Raw genomic sequence first — 21,965 nt, forward strand, 5'->3', positions numbered from 1 at the left:
CTCACAGGTTGCCAGAGGCAACCGCATGCCATGACAGCGAGCTGCCTAGCCTCCAGCTCCAGCTTCTACACTGCCAGCAACCACACGTGAGGCAACAAACTCAGAGCCCTCACCTGTGGTTGACAACAAAGAACAAACCGCTGACAACTGCACGCGACCAAAGAGTCACGACCATAACCATGGTCGTGACATGTACATCTTCCTAGGTCAGACAGGACACTTTTAATGGGGAATTTACTTTTACATTCTGCATTTTATCTGCAGTTTATTTTCCTCAGTGAATATAGTGGAGAAAAAAATATTTAATAGCTTTACTTTCTCCTCATCGCTCTCTGCAAATCCCCGCTCATTAGTCTGTAGAGGGCCAACACCTTTAAATTTATACTTTTTATCATTTATATAATTGAAGAACATTTTAGGGTTAGTTTTACTCTCTTTGGCAATTTATCTCTCGGTCTCTAGTTTGGTTGCTTTTATTTGTCTTTTACATATTCTAATAGTTTTTCAATGCTTCCTCTCTACCCTCCTGTTTGTCATTTATTGCTTCCTTTACAGTTCTATTTATCCACATTGTTTTTTTCTTGTTCCTTAACCTTTTATTCCCGTAAGGTATGTGAGGTACCTCTCACAATTAGATTTTAGGATGCTTTTAAAAATATCCCATTTTGTCGCAGTATTTTTATTTTTGAGGACTAGGTCCAAGTTAGTTAGGCCTATGGCCTCCCTTAGTTTGCTACTGTTTGCTTTTTTGAAGTTTGGTATTTTTGTTCCTCCCTGAAGAAACACTCTTTTGAATGACAATTGGAAGGTTTTTACTTTATGGTCACTATTTCCCAGGTGTCCCCCAACCTGTTGTTCTGTTGGGTCTATTGGTTAATACTAAGTCCAGTATGGCCGTCCCTCTATTCGGGTCCTGAACTACTTATGAAAGGTAATTGTCTTTGGTTATTGCCAAGAACCTGTTTCCTTTATGAGATGTACAGGTTTCAATTTCCCCGTCTATATCTGGGTAGTTGAAGCCCCCCATAATAAGGACCTCAAAATGATTTGCTGTCTCGTCTATTTTGTTTAGTAGTAGATTTTCGGTGGAGTCTGGTGTATTAGGTGGTTTATAGTAAACTCCTATTAGTATTTTATTATTGTTTTTGCCTCCATGTATTTCTACCCACAGTGACTCCACATGTTCATGTCCCTCACTTATATCTTCACGGAGTGTGGGCTTTAGACAAGACTTTACATAAAGGCAAACCCCTCCCCCTCTCCGGTTTTGACTATCCTTTCTAAACAGACTGTAACCTTGTACATTAACTGCCCAGTCATAGCTATCATCCAGCCATGTCTCAGTTATTCCCACTATGTCATAGTTCTCCTCACACATCACTAATTCCAGCTCCCCAGTTTTATTAGTCAGGCTTCTGGCATTAGTATACATACATTTGAGAGGTTTATGTATATTTTTTACCATGCTCCTGTCCTTCTGAACTGCTCTAGTCCCTCTTTCCATTGCTCCCCCAGTCCCACTACCTTGCCCCCGGTCTCTATCTGCCCTATCTTCCCCTCCTATAATGTAATTTCTCTCCCCCCAGTCCCTAGTTTAAACACTCCTCCAACCTTCTAGCCATCTTTCTCCCCAGCACAGCTGCCCCTTCCTTATTGAGGTGCAGCCCATCCCTACGATAGAGCCTGTAGCTGATAGAGAAGTCGGCCCAGTTCTCCACGAACCCAAACCCCTCCTTCCTACACCAGTTCTTGAGCCACTTGTTAATCTCCCTAATCTCCCGCTGCCTTTCTTGTGTGGCTCGTGGTACAGGCAGTATTTCGGAAAATACTACCTTTGAGGTCCTTGCCCTAAGCTTTTGACCTAAATCCCTGAAATCATTTTTAAGGACTCTCCACCTACCTCTAACTTTGTCATTGGTTCCGATATAGACCATGACCACTGGATCTTCTCCAGCCCCTCCCAGTAATCTGTCAACCCGATCCGCGATGTGTCGAACTCTAGCGCCAGGAAGACAGCAAACTGTTCGGCGATCCCGATCTTTGTGACAGATTGCCCTATCTGTTCCCCTAATAATGGAGTCTCCCACTACCAGCACCTGTCTGCCCAGCCCTGCTCTCCTGGTTCCCTGCTTACAGGAGCTGACATTCCCCTGGCTGGCAGAGGAAGTGTCCGGCTGCAGCAGTGCTGTCCCTGGACTGACATCCCCCCTCATCTGCCAAACGTGCAAACTTGTTGGGGTGTGTTAGATCAGGGCTAGCCTCCCTGGCACTCTTCCCTCTACCCCGCTGTCTAACTGTTACCCAGCTAGCTACCTCACTTTCCTCAGCCTCCTCTCTGTCACCCTCCCCCTCATCTACCCCAAAGAGTGCTTGCTCGGTGAGAAGCAAACTCTTTTGCAAATTGTCAATGCCTCTCAGTTTTGCCACTTGCCCGTTTAAAGACTCGATTTGCGATTCCAAACGGGTAATTTGCCCACATCTTGAACAAAGATATACACCCTCGAATGGCTGTTCCAGGAATGCATACATCATGCAAGATGTGCACTGTACTGCGTTGTCAATTGTGCAAGACATACTAAATGGGGATTACAACAGTAAAAAATTAAAACAGTAAATATGATTTAGAATTAGAGCCTGTCTGCTGTAGTTGAAGGAATACCTAGAATTAAGCCAACAACACACAAGGAAATTATATCCAACCTTAGTTTCCTGCTCCTTGTATTAAACTCCTTTTCTTTAACTCCACTTAATAAGAAGCCCACTTAGTAGAGCAAGCCTCTGTAGGTATATATACTTGTTCCTTCCCGTTTGTGTGAAGTTGCAATTGAGGATTGGTGGGTCCTAATTGAAAGCAGTTAAGGCAGTTAGCAGTGGAGTGGTTTCCTCGATCAAACCATTCCCCATGTACTCTTAGTACCGTTACATTAGAAAGCCCCAAAAGGTTTGCAGTATTTGAAATACTGGCTCTGGTTAGACTAGAACAATGATCATAGAAAACAAATCCAGCTCACCTTGCATATGGTGTCTCCCGTGTACAGACTGAACCAGGCAAGCTCTCAAATAAGCAAAAGTAGAACAGAAAGTACAGCACTTTAGGGGGGATATCAATGCTCCGTCTTTATTGGTGCAAATTATAAACACATACGGTGGACCCCACTGCACACTTGCACATCCTAGTTGATGAGTTTTGACCAGTAACTGGTCTTAGTCGTAACTGACGGAGCATCGATATCCCCCCTAAAGTGCTGGACTATCTGTTCTACTTTAACCAATGATCATGCCTTGTCAAAAAAATCATTCATATTGCTTGATTTTTCCAATTCTAATGTGAATCCACAATAAAACTAATCCACAGGGAATTTGCTCACCTGATATTATGCTGTACTTCGGGGGTCATGTGTCTAATTTCCATACAGGGAAGCTCCACTCATGGTAGGCCAGGTAGTCTCTAATAAAGTAGCCAGTCAGTGTGCATGTTTTGTCAAAAAATCTGCATAAAAATACTTGTATTATGGGCTTTGTTTCAGTTTTGATGTTTTCCATTTTTATTTCATTCTTTGTTTTATGTCTGACTTTAAATTAAAAAGGGGCATAGAGGGTCTTAGTTATGAAGAAAGATTAGAAGAATTACATTTATTTAGTCTCGAGAACAGATGTCTAAGGGGGAACATGATTAACCTATACAAATATATAGATGGGCCATACAAAAAATATGGTGAAAAACTGTATAATGTAAAATGTACTCAAAAGACAAGGGGGCACTGCCTCCAACTGGAGAAGAAAAAGTTCAGTCTCCAGAAGTGTCAAGTCTTCTTTACTGTAAGAACTATAAATCTGTGGAATAGTCTACCTTAGGACGTTTTCACAGCAGGAACAGTGGACAGTTTTAAAAAGGGTTTAGATTAATTCCTAAAAGTAAATGACATTAAAGGGAACCTGTCATCAACTTTATGCTGACCTCACTGAGGGCAGCATAAAATAGTGACAGAAATGCTGATGTCAGCAGTGTGTCATTCATGAGCTAAAAGTAAGTGGTTGCCGAGAACCAGCATCATAATCATTGCAGCCCAGGCCTTGAAAAGAGTCAAATCTACTTGAGAAGAGTCATGGATATTCATGAATTCCTGCTCTCCTGCCCACCTGCTGGTGACTGACAGTCTTTTACCTAGTTTTCTCCCTTTTTTTCTAGGAGAGAACTGCCAATCATCAGCAGGTGGGTGAGAGTGCAGGAGATTATGGATAACCATGACTCTTCTCAGGTAAGATTTGACTCTTTTCAAGGCCTGGGCTGCAATGATTATGATGCTGGTTCTCAGCAACCACTTACTTTTAGTTGATGTGTGACACACCGCTGAAATCAGCATTTCTGTCACTATTTTATGCAGCCCTCAATACGGTCAGCATAAAGTTGATGACAGGTTCCCTTTAATGTTTATGAAAATATGTAGAAATATGAGTCTCATTTCCTTCTGGGATTCACGTACCCACCTATCCCTTGGTTTAGCTTAATTGACTTATGTCTTTATTCGACTGTATTTACTATGTAACTCTTTGCCAAGGCTACCAAGGGTTAGCATCTTTCTAGCCTGAAGTATTAGCAAAATCTAATTTTAGTTTGTACTACTTTGTAAGTGAAATCTGTTTTTGAAATCAGCTATGATTTATACTGACATAGAAATCCACAGATAAGATTTATTGATAACAAATATTAGGCTGCAAAGGTGCGGCCGATCACCTGGTGAGCTAATTGTTTATGCGGACAGTGGCGGATTACAATAGGGACGTTCTGGTCGGCAGCCACGGGCCCAGCGCCGCTGGGGGGCCCAGCGCTGACCCGAACGCCCACATACTGCGGCGGGGCACGGGAGCGGGAGCGCATAGCTCCCTGTCCCGTCGCCGATCACCGCCATAGGCTTCATTACTGTGGGGGGAAATTACTGTGTGGGGGCAAATTACTGTGGGGGGATTACTATGTGGGGGCAGTGTGGTGGAAATTACTATATGGGGGTGTTGCTATTGGGGAGGCACTGTAGGGGCAATTCTATTATTTTTGGGGACACTATACAGGGATTATTGCCTGGAGCACACTAGAGGGTGGTATTATTACTGGGGGCACTCTAGGGGACATTATAGCTCCTGTGGACACTATAGGAACATTTGGGGTAATTTATCAAACTGCTGTAAAGTAGAACTGGCTTAGTTGCCCATAGCAGCCAATCAGATTCCACCTTTCATATTTGACAGCTCTTTTGGAAATCCAGTTCTACTTTACACCAGTTTGATAAATTACCCCAATTATGTCTATTAGGGTCACTATTTTTTCAGCAGTATAGTTCCTAGGGGATTGGGGAGCACAACGGGCACAGTATTGGGGGTGGCAGGATGACACTGTGGGGACACCAGGATGAGGAGGTTGATGGAAAATTGAGAAATCTAACGTGTCTGTGTTACAAACTCTAGAGACGAGATGCGGCTGAAAGAATTTGCCATGGTGGTCTGGGTCAAATGGAGGAGAAGAGGAAAGAGAAGGTCTACATGACAGGGGATGTCACTGGATGTAAGAGGTATGTGGTGCTGTATTCTCCTCCATGTCTTTTTTATCACAATTATATGTATTTTAAATTTGGCGACCAAATTTTTCAGTTTAGGACCCAATTTGGGGTATTCTTTTTTAGTCTGAAGATGTCATATGGCCTAAGAAGAGACTGTGGCGCTTATGAAGCACCGCAGCCTCTTCATACAAAAAAAAAAAACTAAAATGGAGGGGGGGGGGGGGGGCCCAAGTTGGGTAGACAGCCCGGGCCTATCATGCACTTAATCCGCCCCTGTATGCGGACACTACAATAATTCTGAATGGGGACAAGAGATGCCAGTAGAAATCCCTTGTTCCTATAGTGCAGGTGATTGCAGCAGGAAAATGCAGCTATCACTTCCCCTTACAAGTGGGAAATTATCTGGAACAAATGGTTCTGTCCCAATCATTGCCTGCTCTTCAAACCTTCAAACCATTTATATTTCCTTATTTTTTCCCCCTTTTCTGTACCTGTGTGTACTGTGAAAAGTAAATCAATGAAAGTTCCTACAGAATACAGAGGTCTTAAAAACCTTAAGGAATTGATACAACTTTTCACTACACAAAAAAAAACATCTGCAGTAATTTTGATCCTCCTTTGACTGAAGGGTACCTATAAATTACAACACATGAAGAGTAACTGCCAAACTTGGTGATATCAGTTGGCTTAGTTTTTTCTTATACATATAATACAGTTTCTATCTAGTTAACATTTTAGCTATGCGAAACAAGTCTGAGCTTCAGAGCAATGTGTAAGCAAGAATGATACAAATTAGATTTGTACGAAAAACTACTCTACCACAAAGCACAATACTTTCTCAATAAATGTTCTCTATTAGTTGTTAAAAAACAAAACAGATAATACGGTGGATACAGTAAAAGGTGGCAGCCAACAAGGAGATGCACCCGACACAAGTTTAAATCCTGGAGCTGTCAGCATAAGCTAGTTTACCATGCACCGCAGCCAAGGATAATATTTTTAATCAAACTTTATGCGGACACAAAAAAAATCTCACAACAGTCTCAGCAGGATTCACACAGTTGAGGCTCCTGTATTAAAATACAATTCTCACATGAATTCAGCATTATCAACTATGGGAGATAGAAGGATATTACGTGTAAATTCAAGAGAGGGAGGCTAGAAGCAATGTTTCCCTTGTGAATACTGGTAAAGATAATATTTAAGTATGGAAGCAGCCACTTCCAATGTCGAAATTGTTTTGTCCATGTTTCATCACAGCCGCTCAGAATGAGTGCTGTGGCCATATTTCTGGAGAATTACAAGAAACTTAATCGATCTAAGTATTCAAATGAAAAATACATGTTTTAGAGTGTTTGTTGTTAAACCTAGTAGTAATGAACATTTATAGAGCATCTGACATTGTAACATAACATCCACACATTCAAGAACAAAATCCCTGATTTTACCCTGCTAGATTGAATGAAGTAAAATCCACAGACTCGAGTTAGGCATAAATAAATTTGTCCCAAAATCGAAAGTTCTCAAATAACCTTTTTGGGTTCACATTATTTTTTGAGGGTTCTTTGTTTAGTAATGGCACCATTTACTATTGTATACAATGTACTGTTTTAATGTGTGAGGGCTCATTTTTTGTGAGACTAGCTGTAATTTTTACTGATACCATTTGTGGTGTGTATAACTTTTTGATTACTTTTTATAAAAAAAATTGGGAGGGAAAGTTAAGAGACAAAAAAATAGCGAATCAGCCAATAATTTTTTTTTACGACATTCATTATATGGGATAAATATTTTTATATTTTAACAGTATGAGTATTTCTGGATGCAGCAATGCCTATGATGTTTATATTTTGATTGTTTATTTATTTATTTATTTTATTCTGGGGAAAGGAAGAGTTTGCATTTTTATATTTTTTTTTACTTTTTTGTTTTAACTTTTTTTTTATTTTTTTTACTTTTTCATCATCAGATGATCAGGCATTTCTATTTCGGCTGTAATGTAGAAGGTTGTGAGTTCAAATCCCGTCAGAAACTTTTCAGAAATAGAAGCCAAATTTATATTTTTTAGTAATTGTAAAAAATGTGTAATTACTAAAAGAAAAAAAGAAAAAGAAAAAAATTAAACTATATATATAGACCTTCATTGCAAACTGCTAGTAATGAATTCACAACTTCTAGTAGAAATAATAAAGGAATGGCACATCATAGAGTCATAAGAATAATGTTCCAGAATTGTTATTACATGGGGAATGCAGGTCTTTACTGAAACAGACATGTTAGGAGGTGATGGGTCCTCCTTAAAGCCAATTGGCATCTAAGAGCTGTAAATTGATGAAGCTACGATGGGTATACAGTAGTGTTGGGCGAGCATGCTCGGCCGAACACCAGTTCAGCTCGAGCATGGCTATGCTCAGCCGAATATCGCGTGTGCTGGAGCTCAATGCTCGAGTCAGCATATTTAAATCTAATTTAGTCTCTCTTTCTGAAACATTACTGGCGGGATTTGAACTTACAATCTTCTACATTACAGCCAAGAATGTTAACCACTACACTATAGACAAACTACAGATTGGTGTGGTATTAAAAAGCAGGTAGTGCTCAATCCCATATGCAGTGGTGCATGTATACAGGAAGGGGGGGCAGATCCTGCATTTCGCTCAAGGCAAAAGTTCAAGGAGTATTTCGTCAGCAACCTGCCAGCCAATGATCGTTGCTGGCAGATTGCTGATTTTTTAAAAATCGAATCACAAGCCATCTAACACATTATATTTATAAATATAAGGTGTTAAATGGCTTCTCTGCTCCTCTGCTGGTCCTTTTGGTCGGTTGGTTCCAGCAGAGGAGCAGACATCACAGTGAGTACACCCAACACCACATTTAGCCCCCAGATCACCCACATCACCCCAATTAACCCCTTGATCACCCCTTGATCGCCCCTGTCAATCACTAGTGAAAGGGAAAAAAGTGATCAGTGTAAACTGTGACTTTTTTTTCCCACTAGTATTGACTGTTAGGTTTTAGGATAGTTTAGGTCTCTTGGTTAGGTAGTTAGGGTCAGTTAGCGCCCATCCCACCGCACCGCAGTCACTTATTCGCTGATTAACGTATCGCTAATCAGCATTTGTACTTTTATAGTATCTGTAAGTGATCAAAACTGATCACAGTCAGATCTATAATAGTATTAGTGTCACCTTAGTTCACCCTCCACCCAAAACGCAGTGTTTGCCCGATCAGGCCTGATCGGTCGCCCACACGTGCGTTCACCCACGCCCGCCCCGCCGCAGTGACAAATTTTTTTTTTTTTTTATCACTGCACAATCACTTAAAAAAACTGATAAAAAAATCAGTTTTGATATTTTTTATCAATCGCAGCTGTCTCCGGTACTTCGCTAGCCTCCCATTTGTAAGACAGGCTTGCTTTTTTTCTTGGGTAGTCTCAGGGAATACCCCTAAATTTAGTAGTCCAAATGTCAAACAGGGGGTATTCTTCTGAAGAGGCCTACAGGCTTCTGACCCAGTCGGATGAGGAATGGGAACCCTCATCTGACGAATCTAGCGGGTCAGAATATGAACCTGTAGAAAGCAGTGGCAGTCTGACCCAAAGTTCGGACGAGGGGGTTGAGGTCCCTGATAGCACCAGGCGTACCCGGCCCCTTGTTGCTAGACCACAGGTTGCGCAGGATCCGCTTCAAGAGCAGCAGAGTGGGGCTGGCGCTGTCGGATTACGTGGTGAGGCATATACCAGCAGCGCAGCCCTCCCTGGACCTAGTACCAGCACTGCCGTACAACATGATGAAGTGGCGAGCACCAGAAAGGCAGTTGAAGCTGGTACGGTGGCACGTGCAATAGTTACCCCGTCGCAGCCACCGCACAGACAGGCCCGTAGAGCACCTAGAGTCCCTGAGGTGCTGGCAAACCCTGATTGGCAGTCCCCAACTTCAGCCGCACCTGTAGTTCCCCCTTTCACCGCCCAGTCTGGAGTTTGGGTTGAGACAGCTCAGATCGGTTCGGCACTGGGATTTTTTGAGCTGCTCTTGACTGCGGAGCTCTTGGACTTAGTCGTGGAAGAAACAAATTGGTATGGCACCCAATTTATAGCCGCCAACCCGGGAAGCTACTATGCCCAGCCTTTCCGGTGGAAACCAGTCCAAGTTTCCGAATTAAAATTTTTGCTGGGCCTTCTCCTCAACATGGGTCTAACCAAAAAGCATGAATTGCGGTCATATTGGTCCACGAACCCAATTCATCACATGCCCATGTTCTCTGCTGCTATGTCCAGGGCACGATTTGAGGCCATCCTGCGTTTCCTGCACTTTAGCGACAACACCACCTCCCGTCCCAGATGCCACCCAGCTTTTGACCGGCTCCACAAAATTCGGCCCCTCATAGACCACTTCAACAACAAATTTTCAGATTTGTATACCCCTGAGCAAAACATCTGCATAGACGAGTCCCTTATACATTTTACCGGGCACCTTGGCTTCAAACAATACATCCCAAGCAAGCGCTCCCGGTATGGGGTCAAATTGTAAAGGCTCTGTGAAAGGGCCACAAATTTCGGATCTATGAGGGAAAAGATCAGACCCTGGAGCCGGTCGGTTGCCCTGACTACCTGGGGAGCAGTGGGAAGACAGTCTGGGACTTGGTGTCACCCTTATTTGGCAAGGAGTACCATCTTTATGTGGACAATTTTTACACAAGTGTGCCCCTCTTCAGGCATTTGTTCCTAGAACAGATTGGCTGCTGTGGCACCGTGCGACCTAATCGCCGGTGCTTCCCCCAACGGCTCGTTACCACCCGTCTTGCAAGGGGGGAGAGGGCTGCCTTGTGTAACGAAGAACTGCTCGCGGTGAAATGGAGAGACAAGCATGACGTTTACATGCTCTCCTCCATTCACGCAGACACGACAATACAAATAGAACAGGCAACCAGTGTCATTGAAAGCCCCTCTCAGTCCATGACTATAATGCGCTCATGGGAGGGGTGGACTTCAATGACCAGATGTTGGCTCCCTATTTAGTTTCCCGATGCACCAGACGCTGGTATAAGAAGGTGTCTGTATATTTGATTCAATTGGCGATGTACAATAGTTTTGTTCTCTACAGTAAGGCTGGGAGAACGGGATCCTTCCTCAAATTTCAGGAAGAGATCATCGCAAACCTCCTGTATCCAGGAGGTTCCGTGGCCCCAACCACCAGTGTAGTAAGCCGTCTACACGAGCGACATTTCCCCAATGTCGTTGCTGGTACCTCAACCCAACCGTCACCCCGAAAAAGATGTCGTGTCTGTAGCAGGAGTGGAATAAGGCATGACACCCGCTATTTCTGTCCTGACTGCCCTGACCACCCTGCCCTATGCTTAGGGGAGTGTTTCCGGAAGTACCACACACAGGTACACTTAGCATAGGGATTGCATCTCACGGAACAGGCACACAGGGCTATTAGGGCCCTTTCACTCACAGCTGCTGCAAACCTCTCCTTTCACCTGGGATAAAGTGCATAATGTACTTCGTCACATCTTTGGGTGATTTGCGCTTTGCACATTGTCCCATGGGGAAGGAGAGGTTTGCCTTATAAAGGTAAAAAAAAAAAAAAAAAAAAAAAACACCGGTAAGCAAAAAAGTTAACGTTCAGTTCAAAAAGTTAAATAAAGTTTATATGTTCCGTTCAAATGTTATTATAAAGTTAATAAATTTATTGCGTTGCGGCCTGTTTTTTTTTTGTTTTTTTTTTACCTTCCAGGTGGACCAACCGATCGACCTGCTGCAGCACTGATGTGCATTCTGACAGAAGCATTGCGCTGCTGTCAGATTACACAAAAGTCAGTGTATGCGGCGCTGCAAGACGAGATTTCTCCTCTGCAGTAAAAGATACGTTTGCCGAGGCATATGAGCTGAGGAGGCGGCGGTTTTCATATATTTTGGCAAACACTTTGTATATAAAAAAAAAAAAAAAAATCCCGGCAATGATTTATTCATCCACATGGATTGATGTGAATGGAGAAATCGGGTTTGCCAGGGCATACGAGCTAAGTGGGTATGGATGTTGGGCGGAGCTCCTATGTCCTGGCAGACGCCTTTCCCCTCCTTTTTTTTTTTGGCAGAGATTTTTTCATCCACATTGATCGATGCGAATGAAGAAATCTGTGCCGTTCATTTTTTCTTTCAGCCCAGAGGCTGAACGAAAAAAAAAAAATCTCATTACCCGTATGCTCAATATAAGGAGAATAGCAGAAACTCCTAATGCTGGCCATACATGTAATGATTGCGGAGACCCTCAAATGCCAGGGCAGTAGAAACACCCCACAAATGACCCCATTTTGGAAAGAGGGGCATATTGAGTCCATGAAAGATTGAAATTTTTGTCCCAAGTTAGCGGAAAGGGAGACTTTGTGAGAAAAAAATATAAAAAACCAATTTCCGCTAACTTGTGGAAATTATTTTTTTCTATGAACTCGCCATGCCCCTCATTGAATACCTTGGGGTGTCTTCTTTCCAAAATGGGGTCATATGTTGGGTAGTTATACTGCCCTGGCATTTTAGGGGCCCTAAAGCGTGAGAAGAAGTCTGGGATCCAAATATCTAAAAATGCCCTCCTAAAAGGAATGTGGGCCCCTTTGCGCATCTAGGCTGCAAAAAAGTGTTACACATCTGGTATCGCCGTACTCAGGAGAAGTTGGGGAATGTGTTTTGGGGTGTCATTTTACATATACCCATGCTGGGTGAGATAAATATCTTGGTCAAATGCAACTTTGTATAAAAAAATGGGAAAAGTTGTCTTTTGCCGAGATATTTCTCTCACCCAGCATGGGTATATGTAAAATGACACCCCAAAACACATTGCCCAACTTCTCCTGAGTACGGCGATACCAGATGTGTGTCATATAGAAGAAACCGCAGCACTCTGAGAGTGCTGCGGTTTCTTCTATATGACGCATCCAAGGGGGAACATCTGACTGGCTCCCAACACGGCTGGCACCACCACAAGATAAGACTTTAATTTTTCGTTGTGCTGCTATACGCATTTTTTCCTATGATACCAGATGTGTGACACTTTTTTGTAGCCCAGGTGGGCAAAGGGGCCCACATTCCAAAAGAGCACCTTTAGGATTTCACCGGTCATTTTTTGCACATTTTGATTTCAAACTACTTCCCACACATTAGGGCCCCTAAATTGCCAGGGCAGTATAACTACCCCACAAGTGACCCCATTTTGGAAAGAAGACACCCCAAGGTATTCCGTGAGGGGCATGGCGAGTTCCTAGAATTTTTTATTTTTTGTCACAAGTTAGCGGAAAATGATGATTTTTTTTTTTCTTACAAAGTCTCATATTCCACTAACTTGTGACAAAAAATAAAAACTTCCATGAACTCACTATGCCCATCACGAAATACCTTGGGATGTCTTCTTTCCAAAATGGGGTCACTTGTGGGGTAGTTATACTGCCCTGGCATTCTAGGGGCCCTAATGCGTGGTAAGTAGTTTTAAATAAAAATGTGTAAAAAATGACCTGTGAAATCCTAAAGGTGCTCTTTGGAATGTGGGCCCCTTTGCCCACCTAGGCTGCAAAAAAGTGTCACACATCTGGTATTTCTGTACTCAGGAGAAGTTGGGCAATGTGTTTTCGGGTGTCATTTTACATATACCCATGCTGGGTGAGATAAATATCTCGGCAAAAGACAACTTTTCCAATTTTTTTATGCAAAGTTGGCATTTGACTGAGATATTTCTCTCACCCAGCATGGGTATATGTAAAATGACACCCCAAAACACATTGCCCAACTTCTCCTGAGTACGGTGATACCAGATGTGTGACACTTTTGTGCAGCCCAGGTGGGCAAAGGGGCCCACATTCCAAAGAGCACCTTTAGGATTTCACAGGTCATTTTTTACACATTTTGATTTCAAACTACTTCCCACACATTAGGGCCCCTAAATTGCCAGGGCAGTATAACTACCCCACAAGTGACCCCATTTTGGAAAGAAGACACCCCAAGGTATTTCGTGATGGGCATAGTGAGTTCATGGAAGTTTTTATTTTTTGTCACAAGTTAGTGGAATATGAGACTTTGTAAGAAAAAAAAAAATCTGCATTTTCCGCTAACTTGTGACAAAAAATAAAAAGTTCTATGAACTCACTATGCCCATCAGCGAAAACCTTAGGGTGTCTACTTTCCGAAATGGGGTCATTTGTGGGGTGTTTGTACTGTCTGGCCATTTTAGAACCTCAGGAAACATGACAGGTGCTCAGAAAGTCAGAGCTGCGTCAAAAAGCGGAAATTCACATTTTTGTACCATAGTTTGTAAACGCTATAACTTTTACACAAACCATTTTTTTTTTTTTACCCAAACATTTTTTTTTATCAAAGACATGTAGAACAATAAATTTTGAGAAAAATTTATATATGGATGTCGTTTTTTTTGGAAAATTTTTACAACTGAAAGTGAAAAATGTAATTTTTTTGCAACAATTTTGTTAAATTTCGATTATTAACAAAAAAAAAGTAAAAATATCAGCAGCAATGAAATACCACCAAATGAAAGCTCTATTAGTGAGAAGAAAAGGAGGTAAAATTCATTTGGGTGGTAAGTTGCATGACCGAGCAATAAACGGTGAAATTAGTGTAGTGCAGAAGTGTAAAAAGTGGCCTGGTCATTAAGGGTGTTTAAGCTAGGGGGGCTGAGGTGGTTAAGGAGGACTCATCACCTCCTAACATATCTGTTTTAGTAAAGACCTGCATTCCCCATGTAATAACAATTCTGGAACATCTATTCTTATGACTCTATGATGTGCCATTCCTTTATTATTTCTACTAGAAGTTGTGAATTAATTACTAGCAGTTTGCAATGAAGGTCAAGATGGGTGTTACCAGTTGGGTGTGCGTCCCTACACAGTCTGACATTATCCAATCAGTGTTGCCATTGTCAGACTGTGTAGAGGCACAACTTCAACTGGTAACACCCATCTGGACCTTCATCTGCTAGTAATTAATTCACAACTTTTAGCCGGAATAATATAGGAATAGCACAACATAGAGAAATAAGACTTGATGCAGCAGAATTCTTGTTACATAGGGAATGTAAGATGTTTCTAAAACAGACATGTCAGGAGATGTTACAGGAAGTGGAATTCGGTCCGAATTTTAGGAAAACTTTAAATCTAAACAAAGACGAATTTCCTTGAGCTTCTTGGTAACAAATCATTTTTCCTCAAATGGCGGCTGGAGTTGTCTTAGAAAGAACGGGAAAAAAAATACAAATACTCACCTCATTCACTTGCTGTGCATTGAAAAAGGCCTGCTGAAGGACTTGCGTTGAGCATGATGACGTCACCGCGTGCTTCCAGCATTATCACATGGTGACGTTATCACTGATTGTTATTGAAATACCTATGGAAAAACATTAGGTAATTCCGCTTCTCTTCAATAGTTTACTGTGGGCTGAGGGAGTCTTAGCCGCTAAAGCTATGATTCCCCAATTGCATACAAAAAGTTGCCCAAATCTTGCATATAAAAGAAATTTGCTCCCTGGATCTTCAAATTCCCCAAAAAGGGAAAACAGATCTGGAACCAGGCTCAGACTGGCCCACAGGGGTACAGGCAAATTCCTCGGTGGACCTTGAGCAAGGTAGGCCCCTAGTCCCCTACCTCCTGCACAAGTGGCACATAACACAGTAGACTTACTGAACTACATACATATATTCAATATACAGCGCCTCAATCAAACCATGTTCATATAAAATACTTTATAGATTTTTAAAGAAACTCCCCAGTTTATGATTATAGACACAACCAGGCTTAGATGACTTCTACGTATAGAAGAGCCAGTGTCCTCTTCTCCCCAGGACCTACCTTCTCAAAAGTGCTGCAGGGACCCCCATATTCAATCATATGGTAGCATCTTGCTTCTGTGTGAACAGGTAATATTTGAATGTATCCGTACGGTGGGCCACCAAACTAAATTTTACTGGTGGGCGCTAGGCATCCCAGTCCGACACTGTCTGGAACCCTCGGCTCCAATCTCTACATAACCTCAACACCACCTCACTTATGCATTTGCTTCTGCAACTGTTTCCCAGTGTTAATCTGGTCTTTTATAATTCTTTCACACTTTTTTCTTAAATGGAACTTGCACAATGCCATAACTAAGCATGTATTGTGCCTTATAAAATGTAATTAAGGAAAATTTACAAGGAAAAACATAAGGTTATACATATTCTAGCTACAAATATGAAGTATATATTTCGGATTTAGCTTTTTTTCAGATCAAGCGGTAAATCCTGTATTGGACAAAAATACTTGGCAAACGTAGGCCATAAATAGTGTAAATTATGCCGATTTTTTGGAGCAGAATTGCGTGAGGAAAATCCACAGAATTTACAGTAACAGCTAAGAGGATGAGATTTTAGTTATCTCCTCTACACAATGCAGAGATAACTCACAGTCCACCAGTGGTGCAGATTTTAAATTCATAGCATGCCAATTTATGTTTGTGGATATCCGTCACGGATTTCACCCTTGGCACTGTATGGGGTTAAATCTGCTGCAAATTCACAGAAATCTGTAGAAAAATGTGCATGATTTGCAAATTTTGCTGCTATATATTTTGACCATATCCACTTTAGATTCTCCACTGCAGAAAATCCACAACAGACTTGCCATGTGAGAACATACTGTTAGACTGGAAACTGTAAACCTACCTAACTTCCACAAATGAACGTCAATTTGTATTACGGCAAAACATGAGGGTGCTTACGGTAGAGTCACATCAACGTTTCGTTTTCTGTTCTTCTGATCCGTCCAAAGAACAGGAAAAAAAAACTGCTCCTTTATTTTAAGCATCCCTTATTGCTCATTTTGCACTAGTTTTTGCCATTTCCGTCTAATATTTGTTATTTTAGATGGGAGAAAAAGTCCTCCAAGAAGAACGTTTTCTTCTGCCTAAAATAACGGATCTCAGATGGAAATGGATAAAAAGGATGTAAAATGAGCATAACGGATGCTTAAAATAAAGGATCAGTTGTTTTTTTTTGCTCTTTTTTGCTTTTCTTCTGATGGATCAGAAGAACAGAAAACAAAACGGTGATGTGACTCTACCCTAATATAGTACAGTTCCCAGCTTAAACATGGATTTTACAAGCAAAGTCCTTCTGAATTTATTGTTCCAATATTCTGAATGAAAAATACTGAAAACTGAGCATTAGTGTTGGGCGTGAATATTCGAATCGCGAATATTAATCGTGAATATCGCAACTTTGAGAATTCGCAAAGATTTAGAATATAGTGCTATATATTCGTATTTACGAATATTCTAGATTTTTTTTATCTGAACCCATGATCCCTTTCTGCTTCTTGCTTGTGGGTTAATGAGAAGGCAGCAATGTCTTTGTCTGAGCTTAGCAACATCCCTAGCAACCAATAGAAAAGTTTCCTACCTCTTACTATATAAGAACCTCCCCAGCAGCTTTTTTCTACAGTTTATTGCAGTTATGAAAGAGACAACAGTATCATTGCTGTGCTCTGTGCTTTGTTGTATTACATTAGACAGTTACCGTATTTTTCACCCCATAAGACGCACTTTTTCCCCCCAAAAGTGGGGGGAAAGTGCCCCTGCGTCTTATGGGGCGAATGCTGCCATCTTACATCGCAGTCTGTGATGCTGCAGAATCGCAGACTGCGATGTATCAGCGGGGAGGGAGGAGGGGCTGGAGTCCGGGAACTTGCGGCGGGTACTCTTACACCAGGCCCCGCCGCTCACAGCAGTATTTCTAAACCGTAATCCTTAACCTCTTAATAACTTTAACTAAAGTTGCACTCTCCTCTGTATCAGCACTTACTAATGAGCATCCGGAGCAGGCAGAGCGCCTGGCAGCGTTACGTCACTCACTGACGTCACGCGCCTGCTCCTCCCACTTTATGAATGAAGCAGGTGGAGCAGGCGCGCAACGTCAGTGAGTGACATTATGCTGCCAGCTGCTCTGCCTGCTCCGGATGCTCGCTAGTAAGTGCTGATACAGGGGAGAGTGCAACTTTAGTTAAAGTTATTAAAAGGTTAAGGATTACTGTTTAGAAATACTGTTGTGAGCGGCGGGGCCATGTGTATTGGGGGACAATGATATAGGGGGGAATCTGTGGATGACACATATATAGCAGTGTCATCCACAGATCTCCCCCATAACAGTGTCATCCACAGATCCTCCACCCCATAATATTGCCATCCACAGATCCCCCACCCCATAATAGTGCCATCCACAGATGACCCTCCCCATAACAGTGCCATAGACAGATCCCCCCATAACAGTGCCATAGACAGATCCCCCCATAACAGTGCCATCCACAGATCCCCCACATAACAGTGCTATCCACAGATCCCCCACATAACAGTGCTATCCACAGATCCCCCACATAACAGTGCCATCCACAGATCCCCCACATAACAGTGCCATCCACAGACCCCCTCAATAACAGTGCGTCATCCACATATCCTCTATAATAGTGTCATGCACAGACCACCATTAGTTCAAAAGCCCACCTTTTGGTGAAAAAAAATGTTTTTCTTATTTTCCTCCTCAAAAAGGTGCGTCTTATGGGCTGGTGCGTCTTATAGGGCGAAAAATACGGTAACTTATATATATAATTCAGATAGTTAGGGGGAGATAGACAGTGTACAGTAGGTTAGATTAATCTATAGTGTAGCTGATAGGTTCTGCTGTCCATACATACATGCTACAGACAGCCATAGTGCTGTGATGTCAAAAGTTGCACGTATTGCGAAAAAATATGCGCATCATTAATTTCCGAAAATTCACAAGCGCAAATATATTGGAGCACTTTATCTGCATATAAAGCTATTCTAATGTTCTGCTGTGCCGACCATTTTCTCTAGTCTCAGGAAATTTATACCAGTTTGAAAAATGTAGCATAAGTGACCCACGTCTGAATTTCACGCGCATTACACGACTATTACATTGCCGATTTTCGCAATCAAGAATATAATCGTTAATTTGCGAATATATGATGAATGTTCTACAAAATATTGGCAAAATATCCCAAATTCAAATATTGCCCCTGCCGCTCATCACTACTAAGCATGCATATTCAGAATGGAGTGTTTCTTTGATGTTTGTTAGTGGTGAGCGAATCAAGCTTCGGATCCAAGATCCGAAGTCGATTCGTTCCTACAATTTGTTTTAATGCTGTATAGAGACTCCGTACAGCATTAAAACAAATTTTAGGAACAAATCGGATCTTGGATCCGAAGCTCGATTCGCTCACCCCTAATGACTGATGTCAATGAGTAGACATTTGCTGTGTGCAGAGGCTTGATTATAAGACATGGGGGAATACAGGCAAGTACTATCTGCACCACTGGAATTGGAAGCACTTCTTCATAAATGTTGTGATCAGAGCTAAATCCTTTAGGAAGATTATCCACTCAGAAATCAGAAAATCCTGCAATGAAAGCACTTTTATTCCCCACGTTTCAGAACAACATCAACATAACGGCTGATTTCTTGACAGCAAATCTTATGTTTGCATCTGGAGTTGCAAATAGCCTCAGATGACGACTGTAATTAGTGTCCTTTTAACGACTTTTAACAACTTTTCAAGACTGTCAAAATCATATCTCGCTAGAAATTAAAGAGTGAACTACACAGACCTATAATCTTTTTATGCAAGTAATTAAACGAATGTCCTATGAAGAGGGATTTAATTCCTTTAAGGTTCTTAATAAGACAAGCATGCTGTTGGGAAAAAAGAGTGCAACGGGACAGAATAGTAAGGATATGATATAAGAATATGCCTGGTTCTTATTACATCATATATTATCAAGTTTAATAAAACTATTGCAAAATTTGCTATAGCGTAATAAAAGATTGAAGATCTTTTTATAGATTTAAAACTACTGTAATACATATATCACTGAGCAAAAAAAAAAAATATATAACTTTTAGTAGTATGCAAATACAGTTTTCCTTGCTGTTATTGTATTTTTTGACTTTGCTGATACTGTATCTTCAGCATGGACATCTGATATAGGTCATCATACCTGTGTTTATTTAGATATAAGTTGGGGTTTATCAATTACATTTTATTTGCATACTATTAAAAGTAATATTTTAGTGTTTTTTTTTGCTCAGTGATATTCCTATTGTTTCCCCTACGCAAAAACATTTGCATGTCAGTGATATTTACTGTAATACATAAAATACTCAAAAGTATATGTTATTTTATATTATATACCACTATGGCTCATTAAAATACATAGGGTTCATTTATTAAACAGAAATACGTCTAATTTAAGCGTATTTCTAGCGCAGAGGTCCTTTGCGCCGCAATCTGTAACTTCTCCCCACTCACGGCAGGTCTAAAAAGTGGACATGGCGTGGTCGGGGACTTGCCGGCAGATCCGTCTCATTTACCGTTTTCTACGCCTGTTTTGGGCGTAGAAAATGGTCTAATTGTAAGACAGCTAGGACGCTGTCTTATATCTAGAAGCGGTGGTGAATCCACCGAAGTTATGTAAAGGCAGAGCCTTATTAAGACCGGCATCTAAAAAGCCAATCTTAATAAATGTGCCCCATATTTTTTATCTTTATTACCATATCCAAAGTAAATATTTCTACAATATATTCTAATTACTAAAATGGAGTAATTTATATTACTGTATAAAACTATGTTAATGCTCATATTGCAGTTATAATACTTGCATTATACAAAAAATATGTATATTATGGTTCTTAATCCTAAAAGGTTCTCTGCCAATAGCACTGAGACTGGGTGTACTGGACAATTAGGAATATGAAAAAAGTTCAGGAAAAGTGTGGGCAATATAAAAACTGGTATTATTTCCATTGCTTTTCCAATAAAAGGCCTCGGTGATTCCGAGAAATTCCTGTGAGCTTCGTGCATTCTTCATATTAATGATACTCAAGAGGTTATCTTAGATCACTGCTTTAACGTGACGTGTTCAGTTTCTTACCGTAAGCTAGTACACACACTGCACTATATAAAATAAGTAGGCCCGTGCTGTTCACTCCTCTGGAATTATCTTGTAGCAACTGTTGCAAAATAAGAATGTGTTTGTGTCGAGGTAAAGCAGCAGACCAGAAGAGTGTTCAGATATATTAATGCTAAGAAACTTATTAACGATTGTGCTTTTACAGTGAGCTAACCTTTACACTGCCACAAAGATGTTTGCCACATTGATGGAGGCCCGAAGAAGTATCAAGTAAAGTCATTTCTCTATATCAGCTGGAATCTGTCTAGCAATCTATTTATAATCTATCTATCTATCTATCTATCTATCTATCTATCTCATATCTATCTATCTATCATAGTTTTATCTATCATAGTTTTATCTATCATAGTTTTATCTATCATAGTTTTATCTATCTATCTATCTATCTATCTATCTATTTATCATAGTTTTATCTATCATAGTTCTATCTATCTATCTATCTATCTATCTATCTATCTATTATAGTTTTATCTATCTACTGTATCTATCTATCTATCTATCTATCTATCATAGGTCTATCTATTATGGATCTATCTATCTATCTATCTATCTATCATAGGTCTATCTATTATAGATCTATCTATCTATCTATCTATCTATCTATCTATCATAGTCCTGCAGTATATTAAATAGGTTCTATGCAAGAGGTACTATAACATACTTTACATTCATAGCAGTTAGCAACCTGTGGTATAGCTCTGTCTGATCTCTGGACATGTCCATTGTTAACAGCAATGTGAAGATTCACCCCCAGAGTGAAGATGCTAGACACTAAAGCAGAATGTGGCTAGCTTTGATTTGTGCTCCCATATAACTCCACCGAATAACGAGGGTCTCAGAAATTCAAACATGAAGTAAATAGGAAATAGGTCACAGGAATGAGATGGCAGCTTTGATCTATTATCAATGCGAGACCCTGATTGTTACAATGCTAGTCCTGCGACTGCAGATTGCATGCCTTGGCTTAAACGCCCTCCCCCCTCTTTAAGGAGGTACAGTAGCACTGGACACACATGCTCCCCATCCATACAATGTGACAGTGGTAAACTTACCTGGATAGCTTAGCAATCTTTGCAAAGCCAAACACATCCATGCATGCAGCTGTGCTCTCTTCTCCCCTTGGATGTCTTCTACATCAGAATGCAGCGCAGTATCATCCTAGGTCGGCAGTTTGGGAATGAATCACTCAGAAAGACCATTGATTATATTTTTTTGCATCCAGCCAATATGACTGTGAAGAGATGTCAATATGACAGTATCTAATCTTCAAGCTCCTTGCAGCATGTCTTATTTACAGCGTGCTATTGTACATTGTGTCCATGTAGCTCTTTTAAGCATCTTTGCTGTGCTTTCTTCATTGAAGACTGCTGATCCCAGGCAGTGAAAGAGAAAC

The 21,965-nt window shown here is 41.0% G+C and overlaps 1 protein-coding gene across 1 annotated transcript in view; it reads right to left on the bottom strand.

Moving 5' to 3' along the window:
• The window catches only part of FRMPD4 (FERM and PDZ domain containing 4), a 544,401-nt gene extending 522,714 nt beyond the window's left edge, over nt 1-21,687 (bottom strand). Inside the window, 1 exon segment of the mRNA XM_040424984.1 lies at nt 21,625-21,687. Within this exon segment, the coding sequence (XP_040280918.1) occupies nt 21,625-21,665 (41 nt within the window). The 5' untranslated portion in view covers nt 21,666-21,687.
• Between the last annotated feature and the right edge of the window lie 278 nt (nt 21,688-21,965).

This window comes from Bufo bufo, chromosome 3 (assembly GCF_905171765.1).
Source record: "Bufo bufo chromosome 3, aBufBuf1.1, whole genome shotgun sequence".
NCBI lineage: Eukaryota > Metazoa > Chordata > Amphibia > Anura > Bufonidae > Bufo > Bufo bufo.